General features: G+C 42.9%; 1 protein-coding gene across 2 annotated transcripts in view; it reads left to right on the top strand.

The window, feature by feature from the left end:
- POLR3B (RNA polymerase III subunit B) overlaps positions 1-19,991 on the top strand; it is a 106,218-nt gene that overhangs the window by 11,843 nt on the left and 74,384 nt on the right. For both annotated transcript variants that reach the window (XM_046013525.1, XM_046013526.1), the window contains exons 6-10: positions 1,892-1,992; positions 4,534-4,625; positions 6,063-6,180; positions 8,106-8,214; positions 16,495-16,617. In XM_046013525.1, the coding sequence (XP_045869481.1) occupies positions 1,892-1,992; positions 4,534-4,625; positions 6,063-6,180; positions 8,106-8,214; positions 16,495-16,617 (543 nt within the window). The remainder of the gene's footprint in view (positions 1-1,891; positions 1,993-4,533; positions 4,626-6,062; positions 6,181-8,105; positions 8,215-16,494; positions 16,618-19,991) is intronic.

The raw sequence follows: 19,991 nt of genomic DNA, 5'->3' as shown, positions 1-19,991 counted from the left end.
CCTCAAGGAGTTCATACTCTGTGGAGAGATAGAGCACGTGAAACAGACACCAGGGGTCGCACACTGGAATGCGTGGAAGGGTGAGGTAGGCACGGGAAGGGAAGTTGTGTTGAGTAGGAAGTGGCAAGGTTTGGAATGTTGGAAAGCACGGGCACCCCTTTAACTTTCCCCACTTCCCGTTCCATTTTGCTGGAGTTTTCCAATTTTGTAGGAACTAGGCAGCCGATTAGCAATTTCCACATCATCTTCTGAATTATATTACCGAGTGTAGAGTAGAGAGACGACAAAGCAGTTTGAAGTAGTTCAAGAAGCCTGAGGCCACGGTTGTCCTAATCATTCTTCCTGATGTTGGAGAAAACACCTGGGTGTTACCGCAGTTAGGGAGGGAGGGAGGGCACAAAGATTTCTTGGAGAAGTTTTGATCCTTGGGGAGATGGGGAGAGCGGGAGAGCAGGTGGGTGGGCAGTTGGGACCCGCAGCAGGAGTGGCCGGGTGTTGGTGTTGCCGATCCACAGCACAGCCCCACTCCTGTGATGACAGGGAGGCTGGGGGTTTGGGGGGCCAGAGGGAGCTTGTGGGGTAGTTTGGAACCTATGGAAAGGATTCCCGTTTTTACATCTGTCATATTTCATTTCCATTTGAAGGAGAGGAGTTTGTTGAAACACACAAATATTTGCCCACTATGGGCATTACATTGTTGTTGTTGTTTTTCATAAAAATGGGATACTATCTGTATAATACTCTGTACCAGGCATTATTCTAAAAATATCTATTTATACTCTTAGGAATTAAAATTATTGTCATTCCCTCTTTACATACGATGAGACCAAGGCACAGAAGGTTATTCAGAACTTAAGTGGCGGAGCTAGGACTGGAGCACAGGTGACAAGGCGTGCACTCCGAGCCCCCAGGCCACGTCACCTTTGGTGTGGCCTGAAGACAGAGGCTCAATCTAAGTCAATGTAAAATAAGCAATTTTCATTCATCATTAGTAGAGCTATCTAATATTTAAAGATCCCACGCACTGGGAAAGAGACAGTTTAAATCTGTCGTTGGTTCAGTTGGAGGCAGAGAGAGGATTCAGTACCGTGAATTATATGGTTGATGTTCAGAGAAATTCTTTTTTTGAGAGTACAGGCTGACTGATGACCATCAATAGAACAGGGAGGTCATCACGATCTTGGTAGGGTTTGCTGTGTCTGGTCATGGCTCGGGTAAGGGCATCATTTAGCGACTCATCGCCTTGTCAAACTACAGCACACAGCAGTAGTTTCTAAAGTTCCCCAGACGATGCAGAAATTGTTAATAGGATGTGTAGGACGATTTGCGCTCTAACATACTGCTTGTTAAGGAATTCTGTGATAGAGTTAGTTTATTTGGAGAGTAAAAGGAAGTATAGTTTAAATTTTTTAGTTTGTGCGTGCGTATCCTTTGGGTGTTACACTGGTTGTGTTGTTAACTTTCCCAGTGAGGTAACCACATAGGCTGTTCCTTGAAAACTGGGTCCATGGAAAGTAATCAAATTGCTTCAAAGTTGGGAGCAGACCGGGGATGGCATCAGATGGCGGGAAGCCAGTCAGTACTAGAGTTACTGGGTCATCTCTGGGCCGGCAGGGGCAGAGATGCCGTGGGGGTGTCTGGATCTACTAGAGTTACTGGGTCATCTCTGGGCCGGCAGGGGCAGAGATGCCGTGGGGGTGTCTGGATCAGTGGCTGGTATCATTCCCCTCCTGGAGAAGGCAGGCTTATCACTCCCGGTGCCCTCACAGCAGCACCTGGAATAGCACAGGTCAGTGTGGACTGTACTCGTACCGGAAACGGAGCTCTTGGAGGCCTCAGGACCCTTTCTTTCCCAGGGAGGAGGAGCAGTGACTGTCTGGTTGTCTTCCAGTGCCGTTTGCGGGACATGACGTACTCCGCGCCCATCACCGTGGACATCGAGTACACCCGCGGCAGCCAGAGGATCATCCGGAACGCCTTACCCATCGGCAGGTGAGACCGTGTCCGAGCTGGAGCGCACCACCTCGGTCTAGCCCTGCGGGGTAACCTTGAGCAAGTCCTGCAGTTCCCTTTGCCCCGTTTCCTCCCCCAATAGCTGTGGGAAACGGTGCCTACTTCATGGGAGTCTTTCTGGGGACCCGTGAGTCGGCCCAGCAGAGCACTCAGAGCAGTGGGCAGCGCTTGGCTGGGATGGCGGGGCTCTTTCATCGTGAAACCTTTCTGTAGAGCTGAGGAGAATGCTTCCACCTCCTCCTGAGATCCCGGCTGTTAGGGAAGCATTCGGTTCATCTCAGTGAACTCTCCTGGGCTAGTCTTCTTGGTGGATTCATGTGTGTTTTAAATTTGCGTTTTTTTTTTTTGAAAGTCGAACTGTTTCCAATATAGTGGGTATTTAAGGGAGGAACTATTTAGTTGCCTGGAACGGGTTTGGAAGTGATAGATCATATCAGCTAGCGTTGTTGTAGTCTGTTTTCCCTAATAAGGAGAACGTACTGACTTGCCTGTAGAAATGGACAAAACTCAGCACTGTGCATCCAATAACGGAGTTGGGCTTTAAACTTAGTGCGAACAATTCCCGCCCAAGTGTTTCTCCCCCTTCTATGGAGCTTAATAAATATCCTTTGGTTCAGCAAACCAGTGCCTGTTACTTGTCCTGCACTGTGCTGGGGGCTCGGGTCAACAGAAGATACTCAGACACAACTCCGGTGGGCTGTGTTCATCCCCAGCTGCCGGGAAAGGCAGGCTTGAGTAACTGTGGGACCATCTGGCCGGTGCTGTGATGGCGAGGTCCAGAGTAACGTGGAAACACACAGGTTTAGCAGATCCTCCCCTGTAGTCTCCTAAAGGAGGGGCTGTGTGTATTGTTCCTGTCCTCAGTCCTCCGTGAGGAAAGTGAGTTGGGATATCAGAATATTAATCTTCCTTTTAGCAGGACTGTCTTTCAGTGTCAAGACCTTCCTTCTTTCTCACATATGGACCGTAGTCATGCCTGTTTCTTCTTGGATCATAAGTCATGTCCCAGGTTGAATATTGTGAAGGCAGACTGGAGAGGCAGACCCAGGATCACTTAGTGCCATCTAAAGGGTTTCCATCCTGGTGGGGAGGAGGCGGGGAAGGCGTGCATGTAGCCAGTGTTTGGTGAGTACCTGCCCCGTGCCAGACTCTGGGAGAGGTGATTGCATTCACTGCACTCATGCAAGCGACCGTCTGTGGGTCTGACTGCTTGCACAGACCATGCACTAGCCACATTATACATGGCCTCATGGAAGGCTGTGGCTTTTGGGTTTGGGGTTTGGTGGTTTTGTTTTTGTTTTTTTTTTTTTAAGGAAGAAGATTTCCGTTTAATTCAAGTAATAGTCCTACTTGGTAACAAATCAAATAGTACATGAGAGGACTTGATATAAAGAAGAGCCCTCCCTGGTTCCTCACCCCAGTCCTGCTCCCATCTCATGACCATGTCTCTTATTCTGGTGATTAGTGCATCCGTAACTTAAATGCTCTGTAGGTACCTCTACTTCTTGGTACATCAACTTTAGACACTATTTGTTTAAAACTCCGGATATTTGGTTTTGCCTGAAGAGCTCCTCACGTGGACCTCATTCTGCATGGTGCCATTAACAGAACACACCAATGAGGTGCCAGGGACTCTCCCTCCACACTTTGTACACCCCCCCCAATCCCGCCTTCATTGCAGGTGGGGCCCTGTTATCCAGTCATCCTTCCCTGTTTGGTAAGCATCCTGTTCTCTCTGGGTTTTAAATCTTCTCTTTGTCTTCGATGACTGTATATCGACTATGGCGTGTTTTGATGTGGCTTTCTTTTTATTTATTCTGTGTAGATATGATTGTGTGGGTTCATGGCTGCCTACATTTCTGAAAGTCCACGGCCGCCATCTTGAATAAGCTCCTTGCCTGTTGTGTATATTTTTTCCATCTAGAATCTGATGAGATGTCTGTGAGACTTTTTCACTCTGTCTTTCCTTGCCTCTTAAACTTTGTCATACATTCCTTCTCTTCGTCTTTCTGAAATACATTCCCAGTAATTTCTTCAGGTCTCTTTTACAGCTCAATAATTCTGTCTGCACCCAGGGGCAAATCTGTTATTCAGCCTATTCATAGATTTTTAAATTAATATTTTTCACATGTAGAAGTTTTGCTTCGTTCTTAAAATTGCCTGGTGAGTGTTTTGGTAGGCTCTTGTTCCTCACACTTTGTTCATTGTGGTATTTCTACGTGGCAAATGGCCGTCCGTTTGCTTACCTTGGGTGGAGAGTTGCCATTTCTGACTAGTACCAACGTCTGTCTGCAAAGGTTAAGGAAACCCTTAAGTTTTTATTCTCTGGACTGGAAGAGCAGCATACCTAGGGAAGTGCTTCATTTCACTTGGCTCTCATGTAACTGCCACTCATCTGCCTTTTCTGAAATGTCCAGGAGGAATGCAGACCCCTTGGTGATGTGTGCAGAGCACGGTGCCTCTTTTCACCTCTTTGCCAGTGACCATCTTTATGTGATATTTTCTTTTGTTTTTCAATAGAATGCCCATAATGCTGCGTAGTTCAAACTGCGTTCTCACGGGGAAGACGCCAGCAGAATTCGCCAAACTGAACGAATGTCCTTTAGATCCAGGTATGTGTGAATCCTTAGATTTTCACCCCCCACCTCTTACCCTTTCTGGGCCTTTCTTTTGCTGTTGCTGTTGCTTTAATTCCCAAAACAATACCAGCCGTTCTGCTTTATAATGAACTTGGATAATACTGTCCACAAACCATGGGGCACAGCCCATTAGGCCTCTGACACTTGATTTCGGCTTCTGCTCGGGTCGTGATCTCTGGGTCATGAGATTGAGGCCTGCATCGGGCTCTGCCCTGAGCACAGAGTCTGTGTAAGATTGTCTCTCTCTCTCTCTCTCCCCCTACTCCTGCCCACACCCAGCTGGCTCACACCTGCGTGCTCTCTTAAGAAGAAAAAAATTAAAAATATTCTCGAAACATCCAGAAATTTGGCTCCAACTTTATTCTTTTAGTCTATATTTCTGAAAGATGTACTGTTTCTCATTAGGGTTTAAAACTTTTAACACTCCAAGATGTGATTTATTGTTATGGTTTGTCAGACTTTTCTCCATCTCTTTGCTCGCGGTTTCTTTTGGTATGCGTAAAAAATTAAGAATAATCTTATAAGGTTTCTTGTTTAGCTGGTCAGAAAAAACTCACTTCAGGCTGTTTTAAATGCAGTAAAGGGGCAAAAACCAAAAGTCTTTCATTTAAATTTTTAAAATATTTATGTTTATACCTAGTTCTTGGCAGTTTAATTTGTAAAAATTCAAGCTTAGCACTTAACAGAAAATTTTTCTTAATTCCTTAATTCACGTTTCACATTGAATTCGTAGTTTTCATCTATTCCTCTAAAGTTGCATTGATATAAAATCACAGAAGGTCTTGGAAAGAGGTTAATATAAAATCACAGAAGGTCTTGGAAAGAGGTTAACAAAGGACATGACTTTTTTAGACTATAACAGAATGTTACATAAGTCAAATATATTGCTTTTTCTTATTTATCTTCTAAAAGTAAAATGAAGCTGACTTTATCTTATTTTGAATTGCGTGCAAAGAAAGGATATATGATAATGTTTAAGGGTTTGGTTCTGTATGGAATACTTAGGAAACCTAATCCTAGTCTACTATTGTCCCTGATTTGTTAGAAAACTTAGGGCAATTTTGAGTTTATATTGAAGATTGTTGGTTATTTCTATGCTTAAGAAATTTGAAGACTAATTTATTTAACATATTTTTTCCATTTGTCTCTTGTGAATGTCAGGTGCTGGTCATATGTACACCAGTAAAATCTGGTCCCTGTCCCCAAGAAATTTATTTTCTAGTGGCTCATTTGTCTGAAGTCACGAGCTGACACTGTCATCGTTCATACAACAGTATCAGCACCGTGAGTGTTGGTCAGCACCGTGGAGCAGTGGAGGAGGGGGTCTCTGAATCAGGAGGTCACTGTCACTCCTCAGTCACGCTCTCAGAAGAACAGGAACGTGAACCTTTTCTTGCTTCCTTTGGGCAGGTGGCTACTTCATTGTCAAGGGGGTAGAGAAAGTTATTCTTATCCAAGAGCAGCTGTCTAAGAACAGGATCATCGTGGAGGCCGACAGGAAAGGGGCGGTTGGTGCTTCAGTTACCAGGTACGGAAAGCAGGGATGCTGCTAAGAAACGCTGATAATTCCGTTAATATCGGGTGACTGTCTTTCAATACAGAGGTAGCCTGTTACTTCTACAAGAAGGAGCAAAACATTGGTCTGTTTAACGATTCAATTTATTGTGTAACACTGGAAACATGGAGTATTGATTTAAAACTTTTAGCGTTGAAAGTGTGAAACATTGGTTGAAAGGCTACTAGTTGTTTTATTCAAGTTGAATTTTGTTGCATTAAAGGAAGGTTGAAAAAAGAAATATGAAACCACTCCTTTTCTTTTTCATGTTTGGTTTTAGGCTTTGACCATTTTGCATAATGTATTTCTACATCGTCATGACCAGAGGTTATTTTTTACTTAATATTTAATGAATTCTGTCATGTACTTAGATTTTATTGTTAGTTTTCTTGACCGGCCTCTTTCACAGCGTACTCATTTTTCTCCAGCAGCATCTCTTGTCTCCTGTAACTTTTCTCTGATTTATTATCATATGTAATTTGAAATTTGTAAATTCAAACATTCTGGGAAGGAAACAGTCATAGAATAATCAAGATGTCAGTCTTCAGTAGGGTTTGTCCTCTGACGACCTGTAATAAACCATACAACTCAGACTTCTTTAATTTTCCTTTCTGATCGGCCGTGGGGATCGGGGCAGCTAACTATAATGGCCATTTACTGAGCAGTCTCTAGGAGCTAGGCAGTGTAACAGTTGCTGTATTTGTCACCTCAGCCCTCCAAGATAAGTGGTGTTATTTCTGTTTCACTGCTGAGTAACAGGCCTTGGGCTCAAGGTCCTGCTGATCAGAAGAGGTGGCCAGCATTCGGACCCAGAGCTAATAATTCTGTGACCCGGGTCTTCCTACTGTCTACAGCTTTTGGGTTTTTTTTTGTTTTGTTTTGTTTTTTTTTAAGATTTTTTATTTATTTGTCAGAGAGAGGAGCGAGAGCGAGCACAAGCAGACAGAGTGGCAGGCAGAGGCAGAGGGAGAAGCAGGCTCCCCGCCAAGCAAGGAGCCCGATGCGGGACTCGATCCCAGGACGCTGGGATCATGACCTGAGCCGAAGGCAGCTGCTTAACCAACTGAGCCACCCAGGTGTCCCCTGTCTACAGCTTTTGGAGCCAGGGAATAGGGATCTCAATCCCAGAGTTGTAGTTTGATAGTTATGAGGCACTTGGACGGGCAGTTACAGATCTCCTCTAAGCAATGGTTTCCTCATGTGTGATTTGGAGACACTCCTTCAGAGTAAGCATAGTATGGAGGAGATCAGAGCTAATATGAGTGCGTCACGTAGTGTTAATGGTGCCTTGCAGGCGAGCAGTGTGTGTTCCTCTTGCAGCCGATTACACTTAGAAATGTTTTTAATCTATTAGGAATTTTGTAGCTGATGAAATACCAATGAAAAGAGATTCCTTAGTTTCTTTGGGCTTCACTATAGTCAGTATACTCTTACTATAGTAAGAGTGTGGATATGTTTTATTGGATTATTAATTTAAACACTCACAGGGTATAAATTCATTTCTTCATCATTTTTTCATTGTGGTGTAGACTCTTCTGAGGTTTTTTTTTTTTTTTTTTTGAAATGTATAAAATCGATCAGGAATGTACCTCACACTAAAAGCAGTTCGGGTGGAACCAAGGTGAAGTAGGGTCAAAATAAATTTGTCACTCTGTCACTCACAAAACTCTACCCTGTTCTCAAAGTTAAAGAAATGTGTGTAGTGTTTTTAAATTTTCATGGAAATGGCAGGAAATCTTGGAAAGGACTTAACGCATCTTTAAAAGGCATCTCTTAGGAAGGAGCTTCCTCATCATTACTGATTACTGAGTCTTACTGATTGATGATCGTTGCTGCTGCATGCTATCGGCTTGAAATCAAGTGGGGACACAGTTTAACCAACTTGTGTTTCCTTGTAGCTCCACCCATGAGAAAAAAAGCAGAACCAATATGGCTGTGAAACAGGGACGATTTTATTTGAGGCATAATACGTTGTCAGAAGATATTCCCATTGTCATCATATTTAAGGTAAGGCCGCAGGTGCCTACTGAAAATGATAAGAAGTCTTTCTTGCTTTATTTTCGTATGTTATTAGAAATTTGGAGGCTAAGGATCTCTAGGAATGGAAAGATTTGTGGCATACGTAAGTTGTCAGTTATGTAATATATTTTAAATGGAAAGCTACTAAGATCAGGGTTCACGTGTTTTCACTGTTTTTTAACAGCTATGCAATAAAAAATCCCAAGGTACAAAAGGATATATAGTGAGAAGTAAGCCCTTCCACTCACCGGGACCTACCCACATAGTTATCCTACCCAGGACACTGCTTCTCCTGGTTTATGGGGCATCTTTCTAGAGATAGTGCTGGTACAAGCACGTGCGTCTATAGCAGGTTTTATTGTTTTGTGTTTCACTTACATTGCACACCATTTTGCACTCGGCTTGTTTTCTTTTTTGTAACTTTCATCTTGGAGCTCGTGTTACATTATCAATTCATACAGAGCTACCACATTCTTTTTGACAAACTGTCCCATTATGGATGTACCACAGTTTACTTACTCATTCTTCCCCCAGGGGATACACAAGTCTCTTGCTATTACAGGACTGCTGTAATACCGCGTTACCCAGGGGCAGGGGTATCTGTAGGCAAACTAAATTCCTAGGGGTAGACTTTTCCAGGTCAAAGAATATGAACCAGGTTTGTTCTTTTTTGTGGATTTTGGGAGTCTGATGTGTTTCTACATAAACGTGAATGTTTTAAACTGATTTTTTTCATCTTGCATGTGGACTGGTGACTTAGAACCCAAAAGACGTTTTCCCATAGAAATTATGTTTAAAAGGTTCAGTCTTCATAGATAACTGCATAGTGGCTCACCTCACCTGCTCTGCGACTTGAAGGTTACACTTGTTTTATGAACATTTGAATTGTATTAGTCATTAAGCAGAATTTTAAAATAGCATTCTGTGATATGGCGGATCCTCAGTGTTTGCGAAGTCTGTATTTGTGACTTCTCCTACTTGCTAAACTTTATTTGTGACCCTGAGATCATCACCTGTGGTGACTTTAAGGTTATTCACGGACCCGCATAGGCTCAGAGGAGTGAAAGATTTGAGTCCCCAAACTGCCTTCCCAGCTGAGGTCAAAGAAGGCCACGCTCCGCCTTCCTGTTTCTGCCCTCTTGCTGTAAACAGGTGCCCTTTCTGAGATCTGCATAGGACCATGTTCTTTCACATTTTTGTGCTTTTGGGTGGGATTTTGCTGTGTAAAATGGCCCCCAAGCCAAGGCTGAAGTGCTGGCTAGTGTTTCTAAGTGCAGGAAGGCAGTGATGTGCCTTACGGAGAAGATACGTGTGTCAGATAAGCTCCGTCCAGGCATGAATTACACTGCTGTTGTCTGTAAGTTCATCACATAAGGTGTCTTTAAGTAGAAACACACGGAAGACAGGGTTCTATATGGATGGGTTGAAGGAAATGTAACCAGAGGCCCATAGGACAGAACTGTATTTCCCGTGTTCTCCCATGAAGGGTGTGTGGCAACTCGAGAACACAGCTGAGGCGGCCCACTCCCAACTGTGTGTGGGCCAGGAGGGAATCTTGCTGACAGGGCTGACTGAAACCAAGAACCCAGTATCGAGTCGATACTGAAGGGAGTGGGTACTTGGACTGTGTTCGAGGTTAACACTCTTTTCTCATTTAGTTTTGCTTCAAAACTAAATATTCCTGCTTGGCAGTTGTTAGGATCATTGAAGCGTCTGGGGCGGGTGGTTAGAAAGGAAAGACATTTAAGTATATGCTTCAGAGGAGTAAGAGAGAAGGATTTGAACTTGTCCTGTAGGAGTTGTGACCTGGCGACAGCACAGGAGTGGGGGAAACAGGCCTGTTTGTGTGGAGGGGACCAGGAAGGGGGTCCCGGCTTATTTATGGGTATTGAGTGGATGTTGACCAGTTGGGTTCTTTTTTTTTTTTTTTTTTTTTTAAAGATTTTATTTGTTTATTTGACAGAGAGAGAAAGAGATCACAAGTACACAGAGAGGCAGACAGAGAGAGAGGGAGAAGCAGGCTCTCCGCTGAGCAGAGAGCCCGATGCAGGGCTTGATCCCAGGACCCTGAGATCATGACCCGAGCGGAAGGCAGAGGCTTTAACCCACTGAGCCATCCAGGCACCCCAACCAGTTGGGTTCTTTAACTCAGGAAATAACTGCATTCTGAATGTAATTACATGAAGAAGGTTGTAGGAGATTTTTTTTTTTTTTAATTATTTGTTTTTTTGAGAGGGACCGCAACATGGAGGATGTGTGCTTGATACCAGGACCCTGAGATCATGACCTGAGCCAAAGTCATGCTTAACTGATTGAGCCATACGGACATCCCTGTAGATTTTTTTTTCATATTTAGTGCAACTTAATATACTTTTATGTTCTCTAAGTGAGATGATGTCATTTTCTATTTAGGATGATTATGGTGATCATAATAGCAGTACCATTTATATCGGCAGGAGGGTGGGGAGCCAGAGAGAATTCTTTTTTTTTTTTTTATAAATTTATTTATTTTTTTTCAGCGTAACAGTATTCATTGTTTTTGCACAACACCCAGTGCTCCATGCAATACGTGCCCTCCCTATTACCCACCACCTGGTTCCCCCAACCTCCCACCCCCGCCCCTTCAAAACCCTCAGGTTGTTTTTCAGAGTCCATAGTCTCTTATGGTTTGCCTCCCTGAGAATTCTTAAGTGTACCTTTTTATTACCTTTATAAAGGGTTTCTATTTTTAAATCATAGAAGTAATGTCTTTTCTTGTCGGGATCCCACAGGCCCCAATGTGGTGCATTGTACACTTAGCGTTTAGGAGGTAAAAAATTTCATCTAACTGTGTAGAATTGCATCTCCAGTAGAGGGCAGTGTGTTCCCATGGATCAAAAAGAGTTTCACAGATGTTTTAGAGGCCTAAAGCCGCTTTGGACTACTTTCCTTGGACCAGAAATTATAAATTGATTATAATAATGCAGTAGTCTTCTATTACTCACATGGAAAATACATCACTGGACACATGGACATGTTAAAATCAGAAAACGTTTATCAAATACTTTTTTGGCTAAGTAGCAAAATTTTAGTAAGACAGTTTCTTCTGTCAGATTTAATATTATGTTGCAAATGTATACATGTGCTTATAACAAACTTAAGTCCTTTTTAGAATGGGGCTGTAAATTAATATGTACTTTTATATAACCTGTAGTTGAGATTTCAGATTTCTCCTTTTCTGATTATAAAACAGTCCTTGAATTGTGCAAATTTAGAAAGTTACTGAAAAGTAGAACTACATTTTTGGACCTGATTTTTCAGACCCTTCTTCCTTTGCTTTGGTGATATACACATAGATTTTACTATTTTTTTTTTCCCACTGAACAGTGAATTGTGAAAAGCTTTCCATATCTATAAATACGGAGCTACATCATTATTTTTAGTAGAGGAATTTTTACAGGAATTAGCCATGGGTGGTGTGATCTGTTTAACCAGTTTCCTATAGGGGGACATTTAGGTGTCCTTTTCCCCCCAAGTTTTCACTCTGATACACGACCCTGGGTCTTCTTCTACATATATATTTGTGTATATTGCTGAGTAGTTTGTGAGACTTAACTTTTGGGAATGGAATTAGATGTGTTTTTTAAAAAACTTGGGCATGTGGCCAAAATTTCTCATGAGACCTAACCATTGCATGCTAATCAGCAGTGTATACGAGTGACAACAACTATTTAAATTTTTTCAGTTTAAATAAACGAAGTACATTGGTCACAGATAGTCCCGTTTTGCAGTCTCCTGTTAGAGGGACGTTTTAATAGCCTGATGGAACCTTGTCTGATAACTTCTATGAAGACTTTTCCATCTGGGCAGCAACACGGAAAATGGGAGATCTTAGCATCAGACAGATACAGGCCAAATTCCAGCTTCTCCACTTGTTAACTGTGTGACCTCAGGCAGATTTTCCAGTCTCCCTGCGTCTTGGATAATTCCCCTGTAAAGTGAAAATTTCACCTGGGAGGGTTGTCCTGAAGCGCAGAGGAGATAGTGCATTTTCTGAAAAGTGGGCAGCCTCGAATGAAGATACTGTTTCTCTTGCCTTCGCTCTGCCTCCACATTCAGTGTCAGGAGCTGGGGAAAATAAACTGGGAGACCAGGAAAGTCACATCATTTCTCTTTTTGTGTTGTGTGGCCCTAACACAGACCTTGACAGTCATTAGGACTTGATGGTTGTTGATTGTAACCAACAATTGGCTAAAAGTGACAGAAGCAGCAGGGTTTCCAGGTTCCATGCTGGGTCTGAATATGACGGCTAAAGCTTTTTAAGACCTAGATCAGCCTTATTTATGGACTTGAATCACTACAAAGGTTCTCCTGCCCATGAATCTTTCCCACTTTACATTTTGTATTCCCAAGTATTCAGCAGATGCTCTGTGATGGCCTCTGTAGTCTGAAAGTTTTTGTAGAAAAGATCAGATTTCAAGGGGGCTGGGCATTGTTTCTTGGAAACAAACTTACATTGAAATTTTTGATCTTTAAAGAGAAAAAATTGCAGAGTTAAAGAGGGCCATCACAGTTCTTTTAGTATCTACTAAGACTACTTTTAGTGATAATAGATCGATTCCTGTCTGAAGAAAGATCAGAGATTTCTGAATATTAGATATTTTAAGCACTTACTCCCTTTCCCTCCATCACACAGTATATTTCAGCATATCACTGTCAGTGGGCATGTTCTTCTCTCATTAGTATTCTCTCTGTCTTCACAAGTCACACTTGTAGTCACACTTAGTGGGTATGTAAAGAGAAGACTTTATGCCACTTCCTAAAGAGTGTATGCCCTCATTTTCATTCTGTCTTACTCCCGATGGCCAGACCGGGTGACCTGCTGAAACGTATCATCTCTGCTGTTTCTTCACAAGGTTATTATACAGCATTCATTTCTGACTTATTAGTCAGGTGAAATGATTTCAGATATTTGGAGTACAAAGAGTTCCTTATAAAGCTAGTTTTCAGATGTCTAAATTATGTCTGTAAAGCACAATGGTTGGGCATTTTGCTGTCGTTTCCATAGCAATATGTCATTTATTTGTAGCTGTGACTTCCCAAGGCTGAGTAGTCATAAAACCAGTATGATCTTCGGCACTAGAGCGCTTTCGATGATAACCTGACCGAATTACCACCCTGTCGTTCAGTGACCCGGTAGAGGAGGGGTTTAGTCCTTGTAGAGCAGAGCTTTGCCACTGATCCTTCTCCCTGCACATATGGTGTCATTTACCATGTACTTGGCGTATCTTTGCTTCGTGGCTTAGAAATATTTGGAAGGCCTAAACAGTCTGTTTAGATCCATGTTAGAACACTTGAAAATTTTATGCAGTTATAAAATTACTGCTCAGATTCAGCTTCGGGACAGCTTGAAGCAGCTCGTATGTCAAATGAGAATGCGGGAGGACTTTTTCACTACTATTACATGACAAATCTGTGTAGTCTTTTTCACTCCGAAATTGCTGAACTAAAAATTAATTATTACTAAAATAACCCAGGTGGCTTCGGTTCAGGTGTAGAGCTTATCCTGCCTCAAGAGAGGGGACTGATCCAGAATGCTGCTGGCCATTCAGCTCTCATATTCCCTTTCTGTCCCAGCGAGAACTTCTCCTGCTCCATCGTTTTGCCAGCTCGGGTTGGCATCCACCCTGTGCGGATCTCTTTTAGTGTTTGCACTTTCCCCTGGGGAGGGAAGTGCATTGCTTACAAAGTTTTATCATCAATGGTTTTAGGAAGGGTGACTAGATTCTACTGCGGATTACTTGCCTTGGTGTTGTTTTTTGTATATTCATCTGTTTTGATTCCATTGAAACCCATATAACACTCTCTGGGAGACTGAAAGGCAAAAGTTAATTTATATTCTAATTAGCTTTTCGCAGAGAAATACTCTCTTCTTGTGTTTCTGGCTGGCTTCTTGCAGACCAAAGGCTGCAATATAAACAGGCTCACCTACATGCCATCACCGTGAGAGTAGATGCCCTCCGTGTGCTTCATCAGAGGGAAATCTAGGGTATTTTCCTTCATTGGTTAAAAATTACAACTGATAACAGTTTTTTTTTTTTAAGATTGCTGTCTTTTAATCCATGAAATGCTAAGTGTTTTAATGAACTTAAAATTTTTAATTATATTTTTAGTATTTTTAAGTAGTGCAGTTTATGTCTAGTGTCCATGTGAACAAACGCATCCTATCAAATTAGAGCTAAAATGATGAAAATTAAAGTATAGAAGAGATTTGTGTTGTGAGAGCATCTTTGTTTACAAAACACAGTTTTGAACAAAACAAGTTCTACATTTACAAAGCTTTTTTACGTTTAAATAGCAAATTTAATTCCAAAAGTTGGTCTGTTAGTTATCTGTGCTGTGTAACAAATTATAGCACAGTTGTTGTTGGTCGGAGATGCGGAGGTTGCTTGGCTGAGTGGTTCAGGCTCAGGGTCTTTGAGGAGTCAAGTTGTCAGCCCGCGCTGAAGTCATCCAGAAGCTGGACTGGAGCGCGGCGGGGTCTGCTTCCATCCCGGCTCCCCCGCGATGGCATTTGGCTCCTCACCACCGGACCTTTCCATAGGACATGGTCGCTGGCTTCCCGCCCACGTACTCTACGGGGAAGGACAAGCAGGAAGCCGCAGTGCTGTTCATAACCAGGGCTCCGCAGTTGTACTCTGTGCTTCTTTCTTATAAAAGTGAGTCATTGAGTTGAGCTTCCACTCTGAAGGAGGAGTCGTCTTTACCTTGTGAAGAGAGTGTCAAAGAATTTGGTGAATGTTTTTCAAACCGCCACAGGTGGCCTGAAGGGACGTAGCATATATTTAACTTCCCCCCCAACAAAAGTTTCAAACCTTCAGTCAGTTTATATCTGACCCTGAAGTATCCCCATCGAATTTCTGGATCACAGATTACTCAGATTCAAATGGAGAGCTGTAGAATTTTGCATCCTTCTTCGGAGAAATGAAGAAACAGGCGGACAAGGCGGTTCAGAGGTTGTGGTTGTGAGGTCAGTCACTGACCTTGTTTAAGGACGGACACTTCTGATCTCGTGACTCCGAGAGGTGCCCTTCCCGCTGTGCCCTGCTTATGTTCGCCACTTCCTCCCTGGAACCCGAGACGCGGTTTCCCTCCTTCTCCCCCGGGAGTGGAGAAGCGGGCACCAGAGCATCGAAGCCTAGCGAGACAGTTTACAAATGTGGGTTCCATTTGTTCTCTGGTTCCGTTTTCTCTGCATTGCTGAAGGAAGAATTTTAATGCCAACTTAACTTTTCCCGTAACTTCTAAGAAGCAGATTCTTTCTCTGCCAAGAGAGGTTTAGTGAGATTATGCTCTATTTCTTGATATGGCAGAATTCCAGGCGGATGTGTGAAGGAGTGAGCCCTAGTGCCATATGGAATCTACAAAGACCGGCGTTGCCGGCTGCCACCATGAAATACTTAAGTGGGTTTCTTGGGGCACCTGGGTGGCTCAGTGGGTTAAAGCCTCTGCCTTCGGCCCAGGTTATGGTCCCAGGGTCCTGGGATCGAGCCCTGCATCGGGCTCTCTGCTCAGCAGGGAGCCTGATTCCCCTCCTCTCTCTTTCTCTGGCTGCCTCTCTGCCTACTTGTGATCTCTGTCTGTCAAATAAATAAATAAATAATCTTTAAAAAAAAAAAAAGATAAGTGGGTTTCTTAAACCTCTTAAGTGTGTTTTTAGTTTTGTTTTGTTGTTTTTGTTTTTTTTTTTAAAACCTGTGTTCAGCATAGCTTGATATCTCTGGAATAGTGAGGTGAAACATCCTTTAGAAAAAATTATTCTAGCCTAAATGTGAACGAATTGATAGTTCTCAGAAAAATTAGTCTTGCGACAAAACTGATTGGGGTTCTGTTTACTTTCGGCAGTGCGTATTTTCTGATTTACCGCTCTTTGGCTGTTTTGTTTTAATTTTTTAGTTTGCTTTCGTAATCGTGACCAGTGTCTCCGCTATACCTTCCTACCTCCTTTTTCACGATGACACTTGCAGGATATTCAAACATTTTAGAAGATTGCACACATGCGAAAAAAGTGCTTGAGAATGTTTGTTTTCCTCTTCCCAATCAAAATTTCTATTTCAGGTTCTTCTGCAGCTTGGGCTGGGGCTGCCAATGCCAGATGGCACCGTTTCTGAGAAAAGAGCTAGCTTTTGCTTAGAAGTAATACCCACAAACAATGCCAAATTAGCATAAGCAAATGTCAGTGAGTTAACACAAAGCCAACACTCTTTCTATCTTTTCTTTCCTTCCTAGGCCATGGGTGTTGAGAGTGACCAGGAAATTGTACAGATGATTGGAACAGAGGAGCACGTGATGGCTGCATTTGGGCCCAGCTTGGAAGAGTGCCAGAAAGCTCAGATTTTCACACAGATGCAGGTGTGTCTTTTCATGTCGTCCTTTGCTATGAAAGGAAATTGGAGATTTAATGTTGCTCGTGCATAAAGCATCAGATGCAGTGACTTCTTGGGGTGTAGGTGCGGGAGGGTGTTGGGGAGTTGGGAGGAACTGTAGAGAAGCTTCTTTGATTGGTGTTTTAGGAATTGGAGGAAGGAGTCTGCCTTGATAAATTATCAGCCTATGGTGTCTAACCCTGAAGGGGGATATGTGTCCAAGAGGCTTTTGTTCTGATAAAATAGCAAGTACTCTTCTTTCTCTTATTTGCCTGAGTGATCTATGTTTTTGTTTTTTTTTGTTTTTTGGGTTTTTTTAGAGAGATTTATTTATTAGAGTGCATGTGAACGAGTGCACAGCAGGGGGGCAGAGGGAGAGAAAGAATCTTAAGCAGATTCTGCTCTGAGTGCAGAGCCTGATGTGGGGCTCGAGCTCATGACCCTGAGATCACGACGTGAGCTGAAACCCACAGTTGGACACTTAACCTACTGCGCCACCCACGTGCCCCAATACATGTTTCTGAACTACAGCAACTCTAGTGTAGAAGATTTTTTTCTTCATTTCTCCTCAATTTCCCTTTTATTCCCTACTTCCAGTTGCTTTCAGTGTCCAGTTGTATATGGTCTCAGTCCCTTTTTCTGAATTCCTGGTGTCATCAGCAAGAAAAGCCAGGATCAGAAACCCTTCACCAGTACAAGCCTTCATCGACCTGCTAAAGAACTCCTAGCTGGGCCTTGGGGATTTTAGAATAAGATTAGTTTCTTGTCTTCATATATGTGTGTGTGTGTGTGTGTGTGTGTGTGTGTGTACACATGCTAAACATAATAGAAATAAGAAATAATAAAAACAATTGTACTTCCCTGCCCTTGTGACTTGGAGCCCTTACAGCCACACCTCGGATGCCAAGTCCCACATTTGTAAAGTACTTTGCTAAGTATCAGTCCGTGGCAGTGTGCCTCATAGCCATCCTGAGAGGTAGGGATTCCTGCTGTAGAAGCACGGTAGACAGTGCTTACATATCTGTATATACGTTGTCTGTTCTGGGAGTTCCGTACAATGGGGTATAAATTCCAGGCGACGTTTTTCTTGTTACCCAGGATGCTTATAGAGATAGCGTTTTCCCACTTACATCTGCTAGTGTGTGTTCTGAAAAGTCACACCTCTATGGATATTTTCATAGACTGAGCCAGACAGACATTTAAGGTTAATCATCATATGTAAGTGTATATAATTCCAAAGCACAAATCGGTAAGGATTATTCTTATCCCTGCCTTCTTTTCATGCAGTTAAGTAAGAGGCAACTCGAGTTCTTGGGCAGGCCGCATCAGGAGAAGTTGTTTGGATTTAGGAGGTTCTATTTTTGGTCTTTATTGAAAATGAAATATGTAGTGAGCTTGAGTCTTTGTTACACACTGGAATTATATTGTTCAAGGGTTCCAAGAACATGAAGAGGAAATGTAAAGAAATACCCAGGAGTTGGCCCAGTCTGGGGAGATACACGCTGTCCTCTAAAGCTGAGTAGTGTTCAGGAAGAGCGGTCTACCTTAACAGTCCTTCAGTGGACACAGTGAGATCCGTTCTCCCTTTTATAACACACAGCATCACTGGTGCTCAGATAGCCCTGTAGCCCTAGCGTCGCAGAGCTGTGTGAGCAGGGCTACATAGTGGGTCGGGAAATCATTTACTTCTGTACAGGTGCTGACCGAAAGCATTAGCTAACACAATGAGAGCAGTTCAGTGCAGAGATGGGAATATGCCAACGGGGTGTAACATGAGCATGGCTCATACTCTGCTGTGCTGGATTACAGCAGGGATTAATAATCTGCAACTAATAAGATGCTCTTGAGGCATGCATAATCCAAAATGCTTGGTAAGTGCGACATACGAGTTAGGGCAACATGGATATTGTATGTTATTGTAAGTGAGCAAGTAGCAAGTGCGTGGTGAACTTTTGGCGACATGGTAGTTAGTGGATTTCTTAACACCTGAGTTGTGTTTGTGTTTAATGCTTCCCTTGGTATCTGTCCTCCATTCCTTCTACCCACAAAGCCACTTGCTGGGTCTTGCTCACGGATATTTTCTATCATTCTCGTCAAGGGCTGTGGCATAGAGAGAAGAAATTATTTATAACCTTCTTTGGAGGATAGGACGCACGAGTGGGTGTCATGTTAACCTGTTCATGCCCAGGTTGGGCTCTCACCTCAACCCTCACACAGTGCAGCCATGATAACATTATTACGCCAGGAAAAAGCTGTGACTGCAAGCTAACTCAGAAGGGGTACGAGGCCCCTGTGTTCCTCTGTTTCTTTCCTCAAAGGGAAGAATCTTTAGTTTCTTCCCAAGGGAACTGGAAGACCAGAATTTCATGAGGACAGCTCAGTTGAGGGAAGACTGAACTGCCTGTCTCTTGGCAGTTTCCACTGACTGTGGGCTTGCTTTTATTCGGTGCTGGATCCTACGTATTGCTAGGTCATGGTGGCAGGGTTGGTGCGTCTGAGTTTTTTTTGTTTTTTTAAAGATTTTATTTATTTGACAGATAGAGATCGCAAGTAGGCAGAGAGGCAGGCAGAGAGAGAGGGGAAGCAGGCTCCCCACTGAGCAGAGAGCCCGATGTGGGGCTCGATCCCAGGACCCTGAGATAATGACCTGAGCTGAAGGCAGATGCTTTAACCCACTGAGCCACCCAGGCGCCCCGAGTCTGAGTTTTTCCTATGCTCTAATGGACCCTAAATGGAGAGGATCCTATGATGTCCTGATCTTACCACGGAGGAGTTCCATTCCGTTCCCAGCCCTGAACTAGTCATCAGGAATCAAAGAAAAAGATGACACAATGTCTAGTAGGAATGACATACCTGTAAATAATTAAAATAAGGCCAGGGTCTAAAGCGGAATGAAAGCACTTAGTTCCTTATGCATAAGGAATTCACATAGCAGAGAAAAGGAGTAGGTGATACCTGAGCTAGTTTTTGAAGCACAGAAATTTCCCAGGCATATAACTGGGGACAGGATAAACAGGATTCCAAGATAAAGAATTCCAAGATAAAGAATCAGGAATCTCAGCCCCTTTTTCTGACTAACTGAAAGCCAGTTAAAAAAAAAAAATGCATTCATTGTTGTTTGAAAATTATCCTCTTTAAAAACTTTTTATTGTGGAAAAACAACACGCAAAAAATATACAGAAGAGTAGTATGAACCCCCTTATGCATAAGGAATTCACATAGCAGAGAAAAGGAGTAGGTGATACCTGAGCTAGTTTTTGAAGCACAGAAATTTCCCAGGCATATAACTGGGGACAGGATAAACAGGATTCCAAGATAAAGAATTCCAAGATAAAGAATCAGGAATCCCAGCCCCTTTTT

The sequence above is a fragment of the Meles meles genome, chromosome 7 (genome assembly GCF_922984935.1).
Source record: "Meles meles chromosome 7, mMelMel3.1 paternal haplotype, whole genome shotgun sequence".
Classification (NCBI taxonomy): domain Eukaryota; kingdom Metazoa; phylum Chordata; class Mammalia; order Carnivora; family Mustelidae; genus Meles; species Meles meles.
This window is presented reverse-complemented; position numbering and strand designations above follow the sequence as displayed.